The sequence below is a fragment of the Anoplopoma fimbria genome, chromosome 12 (genome assembly GCF_027596085.1).
Source record: "Anoplopoma fimbria isolate UVic2021 breed Golden Eagle Sablefish chromosome 12, Afim_UVic_2022, whole genome shotgun sequence".
NCBI classification, from domain to species: domain Eukaryota; kingdom Metazoa; phylum Chordata; class Actinopteri; order Perciformes; family Anoplopomatidae; genus Anoplopoma; species Anoplopoma fimbria.
Window position 1 is genome coordinate 11,758,060 of NC_072460.1, and position 21,687 is coordinate 11,779,746.

At 40.1% G+C, this 21,687-nt stretch overlaps 2 protein-coding genes across 2 annotated transcripts; both read right to left on the bottom strand.

The window, feature by feature from the left end:
• Positions 1–14,923, bottom strand: gnai3 (guanine nucleotide binding protein (G protein), alpha inhibiting activity polypeptide 3). The gene is made up of 9 exons (XM_054608370.1): positions 14,284–14,923; positions 9,087–9,129; positions 8,450–8,591; positions 8,179–8,336; positions 6,690–6,818; positions 5,260–5,389; positions 3,988–4,141; positions 2,946–3,153; positions 1–1,142 (listed from the first exon to the last, which is right to left on the bottom strand). The coding sequence occupies exons 1-8, from the start codon at positions 14,399–14,401 to the stop codon at positions 2,963–2,965; spliced, it is 1,065 nt and encodes a 354-aa protein (XP_054464345.1). The 5' UTR covers positions 14,402–14,923; the 3' UTR covers positions 1–1,142; positions 2,946–2,962.
• A 4,985-nt stretch (positions 14,924–19,908) lies between these two features.
• Positions 19,909–21,327, bottom strand: gpr61 (G protein-coupled receptor 61). Its single transcript, XM_054609980.1, has one exon. The coding sequence runs from the start codon at positions 21,325–21,327 to the stop codon at positions 19,909–19,911; it is 1,419 nt and encodes a 472-aa protein (XP_054465955.1).
• Positions 21,328–21,687: the final 360 nt, after the last annotated feature.

The window sequence follows — 21,687 nt, forward strand, 5'->3', positions numbered from 1 at the left end:
CCACCATTTAATGATGTAAAACGAACCAAAACAACTGCAGCAAAGTACGGAAAAGTTAGACTTAAACATTCAGGAATGTTATCTACCAGGATTACTCTGTGTAGGAAGTGACTGATGTGACCCAAACAGTGCTCCACTACAGTATTCTGTATATAAGCCACAGACTTCCTCAGGATTACTGGATCGCTGCAGCCAAAGAAAACAAATACAGCTTCTGGCTATTTCAAACTTTCCCACTCTTTATGTTCAATGTGTGTATTTACATCTTCACTGATATCCATAGGATTAAAAATACCTTGAAATAAAGAATATTCTATATTGACCTCCACTGAGTGTTTTATACAAGTCATATTCAAACTCCTATGGAAAAAAATGCAGGGAAATGAAGTCTCCCTTGACAAATTGATTTGCAGTGATGTGTCTCATGTATAAAAAAAATTGTTCAATACAATGTTGTCTAGTTAATAACTAACTATGTAGACAGCCGTGTTGCTACGGAGTTCATTACACTCTTGCTAACTAATCCCAGACCCAAAAGGTTACGCTATATACATCAAAACTGCTCACACAAAACGCTTCTCCATACATAAGTTATTGCATTCACACATCCAAAAGTGGAAATACTAAATAACTGCAACTCAAAAATTAAAATATAACATATACAAATATTCAATAAAAGCCATGTGATATAGACTCAAGCTAGGAAAAGATGCAAAAGAAATAAAAGTGAACATAATTTACATATCCACTGTGAAACTGTGAAATGCAGTGAACGATTTGATACACTCTCTGCTTTGGTCCTTGTACATATGACAGACAAATTATAATTGTGTCAGAGACATCAGAGGGGCTTTACCTGCCAGCCTCCTGACTGATGTAAAGGTCTTAAATATGACAAGACTCCACAGTTCTCACAGTGATTGTTTCAAAAGCCTCCCCCACTCATCACTTTCTCTCAGTGTGCTTTGCCTCATAACATCTATTAAGACAAAAATAATTGTAGCATCAAGTCCCCAAATTGTGGAATTTAGGTCCTGCATGCAGCGTGGCCTCCAGCTTAGTCCTTAGTTATCACCTACTTTCCAATTGCCCTCTGCAGACAAGACATACCAGTCCAGAAGTTCTGATTCTTCTCCTGACACCTGCAAGGTAAAGAAAAAAAAAGCACTAATACCAATGACCACAGGAAACAATGAATGCATCATTTAATATGAATGCTATGCCCCCAAACATGTCATTCAAACTTTCATTCATAAACTGCTTGTTAATAATGAAACACATGTTATGGACATGCTTTTTCTCTTTTTAGACACCAGAACAATTAGTTGTATGGAAACTTCTTATTATACTATATATATACTATGTAGTCAGACTGGTAATAAGGTTCACAAGGCTACGCTTTACTTTTGAGCCTCTCTACTTTGAGCTGAATGCTAATGTTAATATGCTAATATGCGCAACACTAGCATGGTAACAGGTGCCAAACATGCTAATGTTGTGAATGTTACATTTAGCTAGCTGTTAAAATGTTTGGTGTTTTTAAGATTAGCATGCTAGCTTTTTTTTTTTACATCTACACACAAATATTTCCTTCTTAACTCATCAAGTCTAAAATCTTATTTAACTATGGTTATGTAGCTACATTAATGGTCAGCTTTCAGGCACACAACAGTAAAAAGCTAAGAACGGTTATATTTACGTTAGTTTTATTAGCGGTTTTGACACTGGTTTTGTCATGGGAACTAGTTAGCTTCTCTTGGTAATGCCAAAACGTTCTCTTTAATCTGAGTTCATATAGTTTTTCCTCTTTAAAATACCATCACTGATTTATTCTGGAGACGTCCTCACTGACTGTGTAAAACAAACAACTGTTGACGTTAGCTGAAGACTTTAAACGCTGAATGTTGGCTCATGGGTACAAAGTGACCATGGCAACACGGGCATGTGTGTGGAAGGGAACACCTGAGTTTTAATGATTAAAAGGTTTGAGGCAAAGACCGTATAAAAGGCTTGAAGTTTAGATATTGTACTGTAGCTCTCTAAATTCAGATGAACTGTAAGCATTCTATTTTGTTTGCAGTTTGTTTATGATCTCAATAATTGAAATATCAAGCAGTCTGACAAAATTATCCTTATTTAGGATTATTTAGGATATTTAGGATTCAACTTACTAGCTTTTTTCAGAGCATCCAACCATATGACTTTCATTAGTGGATAGTATTGATTATGTGGCGTTTTTGTCATACTCAAGTGTTTCGACAGTTTGGCTATTATTTATGTAAGTATCCTGTCATGAATCAAGTGTTGAAGGGTTGATGTATGTTGGCATCCTCCAGAAGTTAGCATTAACTGGTTCCTTCAAGAAAAGCCAATGGGGATTTTTTTTAGGATTTTTAAAGAGTGAAAGCAATCAGTAGAAATAAAAAGCTAACGTCAGGCTAAAAATGTACCGCATGATGGTAACATGAGAGGGAATCTAACAACAAGGCTGTAAAGGTGTAGTAGTCGGCATGATAATGTATTGAAGTGTCATCTAGCCACTTGTTAGCAACCGCCTTTTTAAAGTCACGTCAACATTCAGGGGAGGGATATTTACTGTCATTTTATATCGTAGAACAAAACGTGAAAGGTTTGCAAATCATTCTTGCAGCACTCTATTTGAAAAATGTTAGCAGCACTAAATGAAAACTCAGGTGATGACTGCAGTCTGATAAGTGTCTTAGCCAAATTTCATTGCATTTCTCCAATAGTTATGAAGCTATTTAACTCTATGGCGCTGCCAGGCTGACTCATGATGGAAATCCCAGAAGAGAGTTGACTGTTGTCTCTGCGGTGATGCAACAAGTTAACATTTTAAAATGTTGGCTTCGACAACAACACCATGTTGCCACATATCTGTAGCGTTCTGCAAAAACTGTCCAATGGGTGAAAGTCAGTGCGCTGACCTGAAGGGCCTGAAGCTTTAGTAGAGCCCGATCTCCCTCAGGTTGATCTTGATGATGACGTCAGTGACAGCGTCGAACACAAACTGCACATTCTTGGTGTCTGTGGCACAAGTGAAGTGGGTATAGATCTCCTTGGTGTCCTTTCGCTTGTTTAAGTCTTCAAACTGGCACTGGATGTAAGCTGCAGTCTCTTCGTATGAGTGCCCACCTGCAGTTTAAAAGATCATTTATAAAAAGAAGTTGGTTATAATTTAGATGGAACAATCCTACGTGATCTCTGGAAAACAGCTCCATTAATCTTATCATTGTGGGATAAACACAAAGCAAAACAAAGATGCAATTAAGCTGTGACCAGTTGCAACTGTGGATTACTTCCAGTCTGCCCATTGGTTGGTCACTTTTGACTAATATTTGTGGTTTTTTTTGCTATTGAGTTGAGCTTATTTTTTTAATCAAAAATGTTATGATTCATCAACAAAACATTTGAAATACAAACAGGGAGCTCCTAATTATTGATGGTCATTTTGTTCTGCAAGCGGCTGTTAAATTCGGTTTGGGACTACGGTGTAGAAGCACCTTAAGTTAAGTGGTGCTCCCTTTTAAGAAGTAAAAAATGATGAAGCCAGGAATACACTATTTTTGTCGATCTATAAAAATATATAACTGACATTATAATTACTTGGGTTAAAAAAAATGACAAGTAAAATAGGCTACAGTGATGAAATTCACAGGTGATAAAATAGAAAAAAACAAGATGTCATTAGCTCAAAAATCATGAATAGACATTTTATATACAATGCTCATCAACACACACTGCAACTTTAAAACTGGGTTTTGTTGCAGAATCTTAATCCTACGGCATCCTTGGACAGAGTGAGATCCATTGTTCTTAATTCAGGTTAAAATGTCAGATAGCACGATCACACATTTCGAAGAAGTTAATGCTAAGATACATCAGATAGAAAATAAAGATCTTGTCTGATCACGTCTGACATTATCAAGTAAAAAATTCATAAATGACTAATACACGGGTTTGTCTCACCGGGGTATTCAGGGTAGCAGATAGTGAGCGGACTCCTTTCGATCTTCTCTTCAAACAAGTCCTTCTTGTTGAGGAAGAGGATGATGGAGGTGAGCGTGAACCACTTGTTGTTGCAGATGGAGTCGAAGAGCTTCATGCTCTCATGCATCCGGTTCTGAGGAAAGAGCAGATACACATAATCAGCTTTTTTCACAGACAAGACATTTTGACACAGGTGTAAATAATAAAATTACTGATAATTGAATTTCATCTAGCTCCTTTGGTTTCAGGGTCTTTGGGTGAAAGACCCTGAAACTTTACACAGTGCCAGTTAGTGCCAGTTGGGCCTGGTGTCTACTCCAATTTGAACGACACTTACATAAAAAAAACAACACATGTACCAAGAGCATCGTAAACGATACAGACTAATAAAACATATTTTACATGGCTTTTAGTGGCTGAATCTTAATGGAAAAGGAGCTGTTGTGTCTTTGCCAGCACTTAAAAGCTATAAAAGATGGCCCACTGTCATAACTTAATGGGAGATTTGAATAGAACAGAGCCATCATTATTGTTATTATTAACACCTATGATTTGCCTCTTGTGATTTTCCTGTTTCAACTAAAATGTTAAGGGCATGTCTACACTATCCCATTTTCGTATGAAAACGCGTATCTTTTGCTTCATTTGCACCAAGCATCCACACTATACCGGAGTTTTAGGGAAGAGAACAACAACAACAGCCTTGATTACCGATCGACTACCAGGTTAATTTAACATGGAAAACTGATTCCAGGCGTTGTTGAGCTAGCTGTTAATTGTCTTTGCAAGCAGCTGTTGCGAAGTTCAATTCTACATTTTATATAACTGTTCATTTTAAAGTAAATTTGCTGTCTGTGTGGGAGAGATAGAGTTAGACCTGCAGTGTTGTAACTAAGCTTGAAAAATAAAACTTCTAAAACTTCCACGAAATGTGCCTGTTTGAGTTTATGGAGGAAGATTTTAGAGGAAGTTCTTAAGTATCAAGCACAACCGTTTTTTTTTATTAAAGAGTATTGTAATCGTATTATCTGTAACCAGGCAACCAATGTACTTCCTGTTTACACCGGCACGCGCATGATATTCGTTTTCAGGGGAGCAAGTCTGGATGCAAATCATTTCGAAAACGATGCTGAAACGCATGTGTGGACGGAGATCGTTTTTGTTTCAAAACCCCGTTTTCAATTTGGGTTAATGGAGACAGGGTCTAAGATACAAGAAGTGAACCTAAACCACAGTGTATCCATCACTTACCATCTCTTCATCCTCAGCCAACACAAGGTCGTAATCACTGAGCGCTACGCAAAAAATTATAGATGTGACTCCCTCAAAGCAATGGATCCACTTCTTCCTCTCCGAGCGTTGACCCCCGACATCGAACATCCTGGTGACACACACACACACACACACACACACACACACACACACACACACACACACACACACACACACACACACACACACACACACACACACACACACACACACACACACACACACACACACACACACACACACACACACACACACAGCATAAATACATGTACAGTGAATGTGCTCATTTTAATTGTAATGTCAATTTAATACCCGTGTTTTATGAGGACAAGTGTTCTTGTAAATCCAGGGCAAGAGCACAAACACAAGCAGAAACACATACACACGTGTTTGTATTGGCTGCCTCTGTCTCCACCTGAGTCCCTCAGAGCTAAACTGAATCTGCATTGAGCTGTTAACAGACAACACCAATTCAGTGATTGCACATTTGAAGACCCTGAGCGTTTTTTTTAATGGGGTTACACATGCAGGGCAGGGAGTGATTACAGTTAACGTTTCACCAATATTTATAAGTACAGGAGCTAGATGATAACATTATGTAAAAGGAATAAACAAATGTAATCACATTTATTGCTACAAAGGTGGGTCATATTCAGCAGGATTTGTGAGTTATAAAAGAGGCTCAAAAATCAGCAGGTCAATATTCAGTTTCTAAAAAGAAACAACAAGTGTAATCATCTGAAACCAGGTGCATCAGTCAAAAAAATTAACTATAGAATTATTCAATATGATGAAAGGAGCATTATGACAGCATATGATAAACAGACAGCGGGGGAATAGCCAACATGCATATGGATACAGTATACAGTATGAAATAGGCAAGATACTGCACATGTAAAATCAAGATTTTGCTACTTCAAAGTCACTTTCATGACTATTTCTCATTTTTCATATAATGAGATGGATAATGAAAAAGGAAAACAACCTAACATTCGTTAAATAAAAAGCCTTTGTGATGTCAGCGACTAAAAACCTCTTTTTATTGTGACCCCTCATCACAAATTGTATATGAAGACGTAAAACTATCCTGTATTTATTATAGAATATTAGAAAGAAAAAATACCTCAAACTCTTGAGAAAAGTAAAAAATAAATAAAATAAATAAAATAAATAAAATAAATAAAATAAATAAAATAAATAAAATAAAATAAAATAAATATATATATATATATAACTGTCAAGTTGAATTAAGTTGTTAAGTGAATCCTGCCCCAGTGATAAAGTTAATGCAGACATCTAAATGCTGACCGATTCAGTAAACCAGCTCAGGCCCCAACTGCCTGTAAAGCTTCATAACTTATGTTGAGGCCAGGGCCCTTCATGAGCAGATAAATAACAGCGGTACTAACTTGAAGTAGAGATCTTTGAAGGTGAAGTGAGTTTCCACGATGCCAGTGGTCTTCACACGTGTACGTAGCACATCCTGCTGAGTCGGGACGTAGGTCGGCTGACAGATCCTGTCCAAGTCATTCAGGTAGCTGAGAGACAGAAAGTGAGTTTATGAAGACAATCCCAGAGAAAAAACACATGTCATAGAACAAATTTACTGCAGCAGTACCTGAAGTACAGACAGCTCCCAACATGTGCCTCGAAAAAAAACAGATGTTTGTCTTTTTTTTGTAAAATCAGTTAATCCAAGTTTTTTTTTAATAAGCAAAAAGACAAAATGTTTTTTGGACACATGTCTGGTTGAGTGGTTTACTTTGCACAGAGACATCTAAGGACTCCACAGAATGATACTAAATATGGGCTCATATTTTGGTGCATGATAAACACCGGCCCCTTGGTGGTTGAGTAAAAACAGACCAACTCCACTGGTTCCTCTTGCCTCCCAGTGTGGACACAGTGCACCATGACAGCTCGGCTGTTTTCAAAACAAAGAGAGCGTCCTTGAGCTACTTTCTTTCAGGGAGAGTGAGATTTATATGCTACAGAGACACAAAACCATGCTTTATCCATGTCGACAAGGCTGGACTATATTTAGCTCAAACCACTGTGTTTGCATTTTTCACTGAACTTCATCGGATAGTTGTATCCAGTGGTGGACTATCATAATAATCTGAAACCATTTTGTCAAATGAAACTGTACATAAACAGCTGCACGTTGACGGAGACATTTTCTTTTTGTCAGCTTCTCCTTCATGTTATTCCTTTTTTCAGGAATGCAATAAGCTATACAACAAGCTGACACAAGACCATGAAGAACAAGACGCATCTTGCCCCCTCTTTTTTCTCTAGTGGAAATGTTACACACATGAAGGAGGAAAACTACTCTGAGTCAAACTTGTCCAACCTTAGAGAAGAAGGCAAACAAGATCACAAGACATGTTTTGTGCCAGTTTAATAGTAGGAAGATGGATGATGCAATTTCAAACTTCCCTATAAATCGTTGAAGCAGTTTCATTTCCTTCTGGAATTTTCAGCTTTTATTTATAGCTACAAGTGAAGATTATTTTCATTATCAATTAATCTGCAGATCATTTTGTCTATTAATAGTTTGGTCTTTAAAATGTCAGATAATGTTGCAATCTGTAATGTCATCAAATGTCAAACAGTCAAAAACCTAAAGATATTCATTATATTGTCAAATATAATGTCAATATGATAAAGTACAGAGCCAATCCTCACAACAGAGAGGATGTTGATTATTTTTCTGTCATTTGACTGACTGATTTATCGACAAATTGTTTCTAAAACGATTTATTAAGCTCTTTTGACGTTTTTTTTTTTTATCCCAATGCAGTCAACTGTGAATTGACTCATTTAATATGCTTATAGTTGGCACTTGGTGAGTCTGTGTCGCGGGCCTGTATGTAAAGAAGCGAATAAAGTCCTCACTATGCAGCGGAGTCGTTGAGCTGATACTCTCGTGATCGATCGAAGCACGCCTGAACTCCGGTATCGCTCCACAGCCTCTGAATCACGCTGGTCAGCTCGGCCGACATCACACCTTCCTCGGCTGAGCTTGCCAGGACAAACAGCTGGCGGGCATCGTCCTGCCAATAAAGTAAATAGTTGCTGTCATTGTTCATGTGGCGATTCATATTGTTAATGAGGATGCAGCTCTTTAAAAGTCAGATTTAATGCAGACTGGATGTAGTTAACTTACCGCCCGTGCAGCATCCCGAAAATCTATCTTTAACCGGCCCATCGCCCTGATGATGGCCATGATGGACTGGATGGTGTTGCTGTACACCACCACTTTGTACTGCTTGCACTCCTCTTCTGAGTAGCCATCTTCATGAATGATTCTGACACAGAAACAAATCCAAAAGAGGTTTTGAGAGTCCAGATAAATAGTTGACGGAGTGAACAATGGCTATAACATATGTGGGACGAATGACAGATTTAAAAAAATCTCATGCAACACTGTCATTAGTGCTGGAATTTGAGCTTCGGTGAGCATGCAGCGTGCCTAATGTGGGAACTGGGGGAGTCTATTCAGGACCTGCCAGGCTACAGCCGTCCACTGTGGCCATTGTTTAACATGTTGTGCAAAAAGGTTGCTTTCCAACACTGCCGAGTGAAATGATGGTCCTACTTTACTTTCACAGTATTTTCATGATTTTAAAAGATGAGCACCGTTTATAACCACAGCTCTAAACTCTGAAACCAAGGCTGCAGCTGAAAGTGGGAGTGAGGAACTGTCTCTTGTCAATGTAATACAAAAAAAGCATCAACGTTTCTTACAGGATAAAGGAGTTTATCACTGTCATATGTAGTGTTATCCAGAAGCTGTAACTTACTTCATCTGCTTCACTATTGTGCTTTTCCCAGATTCCCCAGCACCTGGAAAAGAGGCACAATAGTTAGACGACAGCAGCCAAAACATCACCACATAACAGTATCTGACAGATTCAGACTCCTACCACATGGACGTTAGATCAAACCAGCTTTTCATAAAGGTTGAACTTAATCTTATCTAATTCAATCACGCATCACACAATGTGCAGTATGTTTCTGTCAAAACAACAGAGCAAAAGCAGCCTTGTGATGAATTTTAATGGCAGGGATTTAAGTATGGCCTGAAGAATGTACAGTATATGTTTGTGAAGTGTCACATGGAGGAATCAGATGCTCACTACTCATCATAAAATGTATATACCACACCCCAGAGTTTAGGTTGTGCAGAAACACAGTGAGGATGATGGGAAATAATGAGTAGAGTGTGAAGAGCTGAGGCCCCTCTTTGGGAAGTGAGAGCTTTCACAATATTGTCCATCTGTGAACTGATTACTAGCACAGTTGATATCAAAGCCTCCATTGCAATAAAGGCCAGTGTAATAATGAGGAGTGGGGGAATAATTTCACACAAGGAACCTTTACAGTATTTCTACAGCGATTGGCCAAACAGGAAACAGTTATGCTTCTGTCTGAGTCAGTGTTTTTCCAGTGGAGAGACAATCCCAGATATCATGCTGTTCTGGGCGTTAGAGTGCAGAGGGGCACACCACGTATGATTAAAAGTCTGTTTGCAATCTAAAAAAAAACATCATCACAACATGCAGTGTCGTTAACCAGCACAGAATGTTTCTTCAATGATAAGACAGATTCTTGATTTTATGATATCCTATTTCCCTTTAACAGAACCCCTTTAATTGAACGTATTTATGATAATGGACCTTATCAATTGATTCCTAATCATGAATCTGCATATTTTTTTCTATTGTCTATAAAATCCTGTGTGTTTCCTAAAGCTCAAAGTGACTTCTTCAAATTGGTTGTTTGATCCAATATCCTAAAAAAAGGATAAGCACAGAAAAGTCACCAGGAAGAGTCTGTGCCGGCGCATGACCAATTTTATAACCCAACGCATTGTTTTTTCACTTATAAAGAGATAATTATAGAGCTTTAAAGGTTCTGCTCGGCAGACTTCCTTTGCCAGGCTAGCTGTTTCCCCCTGTTTCCAGTCTCTATGCTAAGCTAGGCTAACCTTTTTTTCTTGCTCAAGTATCATATTCACTGCTGCAGAACCATTGTTGGCCTCTGGGGAAATCTTGCACCAAGATTGATTGGCTTTGTCAAATATAGCTATCAAAACAGAACCAGAAAAAACACAACCAATTCAAGCTAAGATTTGAACCCAGGTGTCAGTGGAGGCGACACAGTGCTTTGCCTCTGTGCCATCCGTTGACTCACTCTAGAATCAGCTTTTTTCTAGCTGAGGTTTAATTAAAGAGGCATGAAAACATGTGTGCACATGAAACATTAGATGTCAAACTCACAACCAGTGAGAAATTATTTCCATAAACATGTGGGATGAGTTTACACTGGCAGCAGAGCCACCTTTTACCTAATATAACCACGATAATTATCAGTAACAGCAGGTTGAAGAAGTATTCAGGCAGTGGAACTTGAAATATGGATACCTGCTTCTTTTTTAAAGCAGCCAGGGATGAGTCTGAATGTGTGGCATTTTTAAAAAAAGAAATATACATTGTCTTAATGCTGTTGTTTCCCTAAAAGGTGGCGAGACACGTTTCCACTGCCAGTGAAGAATCCTTAGCAGATTCATTTTGTCAAGGAGGCTTACAGTAGAGTAATATGTTCAGATGGCCGGCCAACAAGAATTATATCCACAAATTCTTTGGTAAAGCTGTCACCAAAAAGAGATTAACACCCGCTCACATAGACGGGGAGGGGAGGACAAATTGTGTTGATCCCTTTCCTCAGTTCTGTCAGCACCAACTCTCTCATTCATGTAATTTTTTGGCTGATTATCAACCGTGGCTTCCTGCCAGTTCACAAACCAACTTTGCACAGACGTTCACTGAGTTGTCCAAACCCATGCAGGAGTCAGACTCCAAACCAGGCCTCATATAACAAGAATCTGAAATGCAGATTTTTTTGGAATTCATTACTTTTCTGGGTCAAATAGTAGACCATTTTCATCGGAAGAGTGCGTTGGCTCTCCAGCTTTGTGGTTTGGTACAAAGAGCAGCAGTCGAACTCCTCTTTGTTTTTTTTCCTAATACTCTCCTGCTCCAGCACAGACAGGGAGTGGAGGCCACAGCCTGGAAAAATCGCTTCCCCCTCAACTCTGTGGTCAGAACTTGAATGTGTCCATAGAACAAGATTTTATCCGGCATTGTAATGTTACACCGCCAGACGTATCAGCCTAAACTTAAATATGTTAAATAAGTTAGCTGCTGCTGGGATTCAACTTTATCCTCAACAAACTGACCCAACAACCACTATCTATGTGACCTCAGGTTTTACTTCTATCATAACATTCAGGGTTCGACTGCCTAAAATAGCTCCACACAACAAAACAACGCAATCAGGCTTCAAACTATCAACAACACAGTTTGATAAAAATCACCTTACAGTTGTGGGTAGTGGCTCTGAAATGGTAGGAAGCAGATTAACCAGCATGGTTTTTTTCCAACATATCTTCTAGATCAAGATGCAAGAAATGTCACCGCAAACAAAAAGGGACAACTGCATTTCTTTGAATTCTGAGAATAATGCCACTATCGGGAACACAAACCAAGTAGGAAAAGGCAGGAAAACACTTGAATTAATCACGTCTGGAGATTTGCAAGGCATAAAAATCTTGTTCGTCCTGAACTATCAAAGTTCACATACTGTAAAGAATGACACAAATCAGTTTAGTGGGATTTTTTTCTTTCTAAGACATTTCAAACCTTAATAAGATAGTTACAGGACAAATAAAAAGAAAAAGTGAGGACTTCACGTACTTAAAGGTTTTGGTCAGTCATCCATCTCATAAAACCACAGCATTTCAAAAGCACAGAGTTTTCTTCTTCATATCATTCTTTTGACATGAACTGTAAACTATCTTTCATAACATTTTATGGAAAGTACAAAGCAATGTCTCAACCAAAATCTGAAAAGTGTTGCATCACAATTGCATCAGAACAATCAGCTAGTAGCTCACACTTTTTTACAGTGCAAAACTTTGTGGATACAACAAATAGCAGATGCTGTTGTTCAAACTTTTTGATCATTTTTATACTTAGTTTCAGCTGATATGTTGGTAAGAGGTTACCATCTATATTTTAATTTCACAATAAACCATTCCACTTAAGTGCTCAGAGATAGCTTTAGCTTAAGTGCTCTAATCAATATCTTTATATTAAAGGGTAACTTCCGTATTTTTCTCCCCACTGTTGCATGTTTTTGGTTCTAAGTGACGTATTGGTACACGGGATGCTAAACTGGCTGCAATCTAAAGAGACTTTCACACAAAACGTGGCAACAACACCACTGCCCTCTGAAACACAAATTATTTCTACTGGCTTGCACCTCACCGGCTTTTCACAGCGTTAAGTAAAGCATGGGCCCATTGCACAAACGGCGTCCTGTGTGTGAGGCGCTTAATCGCTCTGGGCAATTTCTCAGCATCAATGTACATCCACTAAGAGTGCTTGTTTTTGCCGCTGACAGGCTCAGATTGTTATTATGTCTGACAACAGTATGTAAGGACCCTGGAGAGAGATAAAATATTTTTGACCCTGAAAGGCTTGTAGTGATGAACTTTCAGAGAATTATCACCAAACACTGCAGTTCTTCTCTGCTCTACAGAGTGTTTTTGTTCATTTTCAGCTCTGTTTTGGTTTCACAGCCAACAATTTACTCATCTTATCAGCGTCAATTCTAGCTGCAGCAGGCAGTTGTTTTCACTGAAAAAGCTTGAAGAACCCGCTTTTAAACTACCACCGGACAAAGTTAACGATCAGCTGAGAGCCATATAGCTCCCCGTGGAGAACAAAACAGAGCTATAAGAGAGTGGATATTGGACTTAAGTTCATCAGTTTGCCAGAAACAAAATTCAAAATACAGGTCTATTCTTCTTTGGTACCATTAGTTGTGTAAATACAAACTGTCTAACAGTTTTGCGTGTCAGCATGCCAAAGTCGGGAACATTCAAATCCCACACATAGCCCTTTCCATGATTGCTAGAAAGCCTTTACAGTATCACTTAACTGCTGTGGTGGGATAAAAAGTGTAACAGTATGGTTGCCTTTCACACAAAGAAAATACAGCTGTCTCTCAAACAGCAGTTCCTCTGACATGTTGTGATGTTGTGCCGGAAATGTTTCATCAAATGTACACAAAATATGCCGCCCACACTAAGGTCAAAACCTGTGATGAGAGGTCAAAAGCGACAGTATCACCAAATTTGTGTTGGTAACAACCAGCAGTTAATGCAGTTATCAAAAGTCACTGGCCTTATGAAATTGGTTTATGTTATTTATAAATAGGCTATTCAGAATCGCATGCTGCAGCCTTAAAAATCAGTACAAGCTTTATCATGATGTACACTATGTAGAGATACAGCAACAAAGAGCAAGTTATATGGTTGACACTTCTCACATTACATTTATTATAATATGAAGCTATATGATCTCAGTGGTCATTATGAGGCTAATCTGATTCAGACATTGTTTTGTTTGCTTAGGCACCAACATAATGTGGAACAATTAAATTAAGTAAAATTGCTGCAGCATATTAACACTGACCAGCACCAATGCAGAAATAAGCCCTTACTTCTTAAAACTTTGTGCTTATAGGTCTTTGAATTTGTTGAACAGTCTGACAGAGGTCAGCATTTCCTTGCAGCTGTAAAGTTTTGTTTGTACACTGAAGTAAAACAGGCCTGCGTGAGTTACGTCGTGCTCTGTGACAAGTGAGGACACTTTCAGTGCCAAATAGTGTCCTCTGAGCACCTTTCAACGATCCATAACCGATAGAAAAGCTCTGAGGCAGCACAGGACGGGTAGTTTTCCTTTTATCACTAACATCTGGTTCACGAAGTTCTGTCAGTGGAGCCATGATGAGCCACAGCTGCATTAAACCAACTGAAGGAGGAGCGTTCAGAGTCATAAAACAAAACACTGCAGTGGGGGAAAAAGTGATAAAGTACCCAAACATTCATGACGATTAAACTGATTTCACGGATCAAACCGCAGTTCATACCAAGCAGAAGCAGTTTCACTTCTCTGGAGGACTTCTCCCTGTCGTCCCGCAGGTTTTTGTCAATCATTTTACTCCTCTCCACCGCAGCTTTGTCCTCGGCGCTGATCGTGCAGCCCATTTTGAATCTCTCACACCACTTCTCTAGTGTCGGATTGTGGTTTCAGCAGCTCATGAGTTGAAGGAAAACGCCGTCAAACGAGCCCTGTGCGAGCTGGAGCAGCGGAGAGAGAGAGAGAGAGACAGAGAGAGAGACAGAGAGAGAGGGGGGAAGGCGTTGGCACCGGAGGCTCGTCGGTCCAACTGAAGCCACAGTCTGATGCTGAGTTTACACTGTTTCAGTCCACACACTCCAGTCTGTACAGCCGATCAGCTGCAGGGTTTCAGTAAACAAAATCCCCGAAGAGTTAAAAAAAAAAAAAAAAAAAAAAGAAAAGATCATCCGAAGTTTGCAGCCTACTCTCACAAGAACTTACGATTGTGGGAAAAACTAATCAAAAGTATGTTAAGTAGAAATGAAAAAATATATATTAATCAATTGAAGAAAAATCAGGCTCAGGTCTATAATGCACCGCGTTTAGATAAAAACTAGCAATAACAATCATTAGATTTCTTTCCTTCAAGTCCGCAGCTCCTGCGCAGCCGCGCGTTCATCCAGCTGATCCAGCTGCAAACCAAGAAAACGGCACTGAAATAAGAAAACCGATGCGCCCCACGGGGCTGATGGGTAATGTAGTCGCTTCTGGACTGCCGGATATGTGATTCTGCTTGTGTGGTCTAAATAACGCTAACAGTCGGAGTTTGATACGATCCTCACAAGCTCTCGTGAACTGATTTTTCATGTGGTGGTAAACAGGCTCATGACACACGTGTGAAGGTTTCCTCTGCGGTCTTCTACAGTTTAAAGTCAGCAGTGGAGCATGGGCTTTGTGTGGTGTAGGAGCGCCCCCAGTGGTTCTTCTGCTGAACTGCAGGGGCACATTTGATTGCTCTCACCTGCACTTTACTGCTCAAACAGGCCCAAACGATACACTTCCTCGGTCAAAAGGTCAGGTTCAGTTTTAATATTTTGTCTCTATTTTAAACCTATATCCATCCAGGTCGTCTTATTACAAACTAGAACTGCTATTGGATCCACAGACAACTTTGAGTCGATCATGTTAATGCAAACATGCAGCGACGTGAACTAGACATGAGTGGTTTTAATGTTGTATCCCACACTACTCTGAATTTACCTGCAGTATTTCTGTCAGACCGTGAACTTGTGTGCAAGTTAAAAGGTTTGTAACACACATTTCATTTGACACTAGTTACTATTGTAAGAGCCTTTCACAACAGGGTATTATATTATTTTGTTCTCTCCACACTAGCTTTAATGTCATTGTATTTTAATAACGTGCAGCGTTTTTATCCAACTTCTACACATCATGTCAGTCACTGTACATATTATAGACTTTGTTGTACAGTTGATGCAGCTTTCTGGTTGACAATGCAGCGATGAATCACACTGGTACCAACCCTAATAAGGTGCCCTTTATACAGGGTTTATAAATTAAATAAATCAACTTTATTTATACTGAATGAATAATTTACTAATGCTTCATAGATCATTTAATAAGTACACATTTTGGGCTAAACAAATATATTTACTTACTGGACCAGATGACCACTCATCCTCTGGATTAAAATCTATTCATAAACAATTTTTTTTTTTTTTTAAATGCATTTCCAACATTTATGTATACATAATCCGAAAACTGAATGGATCGAAAGCAACAAAAGGGAATTTTCACAACTCCAAATTTGTTCTTGTTAATGGCTTGTAACTAAATCATTCCATGACATTATTTATTTACCACTATTAAAGATGTTATTTACAAAATATAAACTCTTTTTTTGAATGTGGTTAGTGCATACGGTTAACGGTTAATTTATTTCAAATTTTTTGAAATTTAATTTTAAGAAAATTACGAATGTTATTTAAAAGAATGGCTCATTTATTCATAGACTAGTTACTTACTTTATACTGTATGTCTTTATTTATTACTTTATGTCTTTACGTGTAACAATAATCTCTGTCTTTGCTTCTGTCTGTAGTCTTCTGACAAACAAACCCATCAGCGCTGTCATCAGCAGCAGGTTACCAAGGCAACAGCTGATTTCAGAAGAGTCCGGATTGAAAGAAGTAAGTGAGAAACTCAAGTGTTTGAGTTCTTTTCGGATCCAGTAAAGGAACATTGATCCAAGCTCTCTGTTTAGGTGTTTAGTTTATAAGAAACACAAACGACTCAGCAAATGACGGTGCGCCCCCCCACATCTGGCCTTGAGCCCTTTTACTGGGCGTGTTGAAGCCCATCACAAAAGTCAGGCTGTTTGAACTTTTTTCTTTGCGCTACGTGAGGCGCACTCCACGGCTCAACATGAAAGCTATGAGTCACTCTGTCCGATTGGGAGCAGCACAGTAGAGGGTATGAAGTGGGATGAGCAGAAAATAGAGGACGAGCCGGGGTGCTGCTTAGAGGATGGAGGAATCTGGGATTTTTCTGGTGATGAACAACTGAAGCTACACATGCAAAAGCTGAACATTGATCATAACCTAGATATTAAATAAGCAAAAGATTGAGAGCATATTTCTAGCATTCAGTTGCACAATCCATAACTAAACAATCTTGCATTCCTTCCTATTTCTATTGTTTTTGCTTTTTTCATCCCTAGATTTCAGATTTATATTTGAAAGGCTTTGATTCATCAATCAGGGCACTTATTGAAAAAAGAGTGAACATCCCCAGTGTTTTTTTTTTTTTTAACCTTAAGCATTTGAATAGGGGTGTAATTACATTATGTAGGGCCTGACGTTGTGCCCTAAGGTGGTCAGTGTTTTTGGGTGTTAGTTATCGAGAAGTTACTGTGTTATCCACAATGTGCACTGACAAACTTCAACCTCCAAATGTCATTCCTCTTTCATCCTGTTCTTAGTGCTTCATTTCACTTCTGTGATGCTGCACCACCTGTCTGCAACACACACACACACACACACACACACACACACACACACACACACACACACACACACACACACACACACACACACACACACACACACACACACACACACACTCACACATGCAGCTAGAGGGCAGGAGAGAAAGGCATGATTGATGGGATTGATCATGTTATAGATGCTGGTATTGATCCGAAAATTTCTGGTAAGTAAATATGACAACACCCACAACACTCAAGTTAATGTTCTTGCTGTGTCTTTAATCATTTCAACTGATAGGTAACCAATACACAGGGACATCCAAACAAGGAAAACAAATAAACCTTAATAATGAAGAATCCAAACAGTCTTTCCAACTCAGGTACAAAAAATAGAGGGGAAAGCGGAAATTAAATAAAAAATTAAATGAAAGGGAAAATAACATTTTGACTGAATTGATGATTTACAATGTAGCTGGCAATGTCCATGAAATTCCCGAAGCTGGGAATATTATCTGCCATTCACCTTCAGAACGGCTTACTTCTCCGTCCGCATAATCAACAGATGGTGGCAGAAATAGAGCTTAAAGCATTTAATCAGATTGGTCGGGGCAATTTTGCTGCTACGGTAACGGAAATCCAGCTGATTGAATGGCGAGTTCAATCAACATAAGGGGCTTTGTAACCACCCCAGACTGTGTCAAATATCCCTGAATTTATTACAACATTGTTTCCTAAAGAGGAGATGATCAATAATGTTCAATGAGGAAGAGCTCAGATTATCTAAAGAGATTAAACCCTTGTTCCTGCACGCTGGTGGTTATTTTGTTGCATAAATTGAATATTTATCATTTTTATACTAAATATATTTTTTAAATTACTAAGAAAAATAAAATAAATATGAATACATACTGCAGATCACTAAGGATTATGGCAGTGATTTCTTCTTGTGCTCACTGTTGTGCTTGATTACATTTGGGCTTCGCAATACTGCATCATCATTTTGACACAAAATAAACATTTTAAAACAAGATGACAAGACATCCCCATTTGAAAAACAGTCAGCAACAAAGTCAGATCACAAGAAAATTAGGAACCTTATGTCTTCTCCGTACAAAGGGGCCTTTTTTTTTAGTTCTGACCCCCAGCAAAATATGAGCCTTCCCTGTACGCCTTGTGTTGGGTGTCTTGTGATCATGCCAGCAGTCCGGTATGAGGCAGTCCAAAATAGACGAATGCAGCAAGAGAGAGCAAATATAAAAAGAGACAAAAAACATGTGTTTAGTAGGAGATTTGTGCCTTGTTATTTTCTTTGGAACTTTTGTCACTTCTCGTGTGACTTGTGCAAACTGTTTGTATTCCACCTGAGATCAGAGAGAGTATCACCAGAGTCTTCCATTTGTTCCTAAATGAGGCCAAAGGCAAAGCTTGCCATGTGTAAGCATTGTCTCACCTGTGTGCTGCTGTGTAGCCACAACAAGCCTGGTTGTTTAGAGCACAAACACAAGCACACCCACACTGCTCCCGTGTTTACCTGTAAACAGCACAGACATTACGGGTTGACGGGACTGGTCGCGATGTTCGAATCTGTCCACATTCAGCCCTTGTGTCAACAAATAGACAGTTTAACTGTGCTGTTAACCAATGTTTTTACAAAGCTTAAATCCTTAACACCAGAACGGGCATAAAAAACCAAACCAGTCACAATGTTTTTCTTTGAGGAGAAGGGGGTGAAATCACGAGTTATTTGGTGAGGAGGTGATAATCACAAGACTGAGAGCAGATAAACATGATAATGATGCTCATGAAAAATGCTTAAAAACACGCTGGTGTGTCAGCCTGTTTATTATAAATACTATCAGCAGCACCAGCTGTGAAATGATCCAGTTGAACACAATGAATATTTCAAGATGATTTTAAGAATGGCTCTGAATAATCACTCCTTTCTACTGGGAAACAGCCACGTTTGCATTAATTCCCTGGTGTTATGAGGAGACATGAAAGTGTAATAAATAGAGAATCTGTTGAATCACTGAGTCAATTGGACTGATTGTCGAGGGGCTTTTTCAAGTCTTAAAACACAAAAATGAGGGAACATTTTGTCCAGTACAGTACAAACAAAAAGATTGGAAATACAGTATTTTTTATGTACATGGACATATATTCTAATGTCTGATGGAGAACCCAACTTTTAATGAGGAAATAATGAAGAAATGCATATCAAAAATAACAGTTCATTGAGCAACTTTCTTTCAATGGCTCTTGTAGTTTTCAATAAACTGCGAAAACTGTGTTCCCCTAACGTTTTGCTTTCCCAGAGTTTCAGCACTTCTTTATGTTAATGTGATGTTTGTCACACCACTGACCCCGTGATTAACATAACAAAGGTTTAGTGTCCATCTGCTAACATACAGAAAACAGCCCGACGTGTGTGGCTCTAAAAACAGACTGTTGGGTATACGAGTGAGGTGATGAACACAATATATTCGGCTTTGTCTTTCTCTGAAAAGCTACACAACTTGAATTCCTCAAAGAAGACATCATGTTTTGCAGATAGTTAGTTAATTCAACGCATTATAGAAAATATGAATGAAACTAATTACATTTATTGGATTATAGATGGCAAAAGAGACGGTACATGGGAGGCAGCTACAGCTCTGGTACAGTTTTGCAGCAGTTCTCTGATACATGAAGCTCATTGTTCCGCTGTTGCCGCTGTATGAACTCTGAGGTTTCCTCAAGGATCTGCCCTGGGATGTGGAAGTCAGCTGGCGTGTTCTGCTGAACAGCTGATTCCTGACGGCCCTCAGTCTCTGGCTCCTCTGGGCTGGCTCGGCTGTGAGAGTTGCAGGGCTCCAGATTGCATCCAGTGCCCTGAAGGAACTGCAAAAAGTTCTCCTCAATAGAGGCCTCACGGCTGGGCAGCTGCTCTCCTTCGCTGGGCCCAGCCCGCTTGAAGATGCAAGCCAGGTGGCGGCCCAGCTGCTCGCGAATCTGCCGGTTCAGGCAGCCGTAGAAGAAAGGGTTGGAGGTGAAGCAGAAATAGCCAATCCATGTGACCACATCCTCCAGCTGGGCCAGTGAGGCGGGAGAGGTAGACACCACAGCCGAGTAGAGATGGAAGGAGAAATACGGCAGCCAGCAGCAGAGGAACTGGCCTCCCACTGCCACCAGCACCACCGCAGCCTTCCCGCCGTTGAAGGCCCTCTGAAGGGTGGTGCGGGCGCCAGTCCCACCGAGGCTTGCCATCATGGTGGAGTGGCTGCTGATGGACTCGGACCGTTGTCGCTGCGTGTCCATCCAGGTGGGAAGGGGCCCGTGTTGCATGGCTGCAACTCGCGCCACCTTGAACATGTTGCAGTAGACCACGAGAATGATCAGCACGGGGCACAAAAAATAGATCAATGTAAAGAAGACCATGAAAAGCAGCTGTGTGGTCCTGCCTCCCGTCCAGTGGAGGGAGCAGTGTCTCTGACCCTGAATGAGAACTGAGGGAGTCCCCACAGCCTGGTTTCCCTGGAGCAGCCATCCCATGAGAGGCAGCACTGACATGACAACGGCTTTAATCCAGATTCCCACCAGAACCATCACCACCACCCCCACCGTCATCTTCACCTCGTGACGCATGGGGTGGACAATGTAGTAGTAGCGCTCCACGTTGATGGCACAGATGGTGAGGATGGCAGCACTCACCAGACACACACTCAGGCAGAGGTAGCTCCGACACAGCGCCTCGTCCACCAGGATTCGGTCTGACAGCATCCCCAGAGGCATCAACACCAGCGCAGCCAGCAGGTCCACCAGACACAGGTGGAACACGAAGACAAACTTGCGCAGCTGTGGTGTTTTGGTGATGACAATCATCACGGCCAAGTTCCCGACCACTGCTAGCACATCAATGATGAGCATAGCACACAGTGCCAAGGACTGGTTCAGATCGACCCCACCTCGGAGGCTTGCGACCGTCGAGGTCACGTTAGAGATATTCGGGTGCAGTGAGGCTGAAGATAGGTGGAGGCCGGAGAGAGAAGTGTTCCAGGAGGGGCTTGGTGTGACAGGACGCTCCATGAGAGGATGGGATAAGGAGGAGAGAGTCCGCTGAATTTCATGGGCCCATCACCCATCCTCCCCTGTCATAGGGTGTCACTGAGAAGCTTAGGCGGTGATGTCTGTCATGGCAGCTGGAGCTGTACAGGCCCGGGAGATTTTAGCCTGGAGCTCTGCAGACGATCACGGGAATTTTCACTAAATTCCTTGTAACTTTCAGTGAGGCCGTCCTTCTCTCTCCAATGTGACTTTCAGATGGAAAAATCTGAAACATAAAGAGAAAGTCCTGTTTAGAAGTAGGAACAAGTGAAGGTTTGTGCTAGTTTTCACAACATGCTCAGGATGCGTTTGTGTATTTTGTGAAATGTAAATGTAATAATA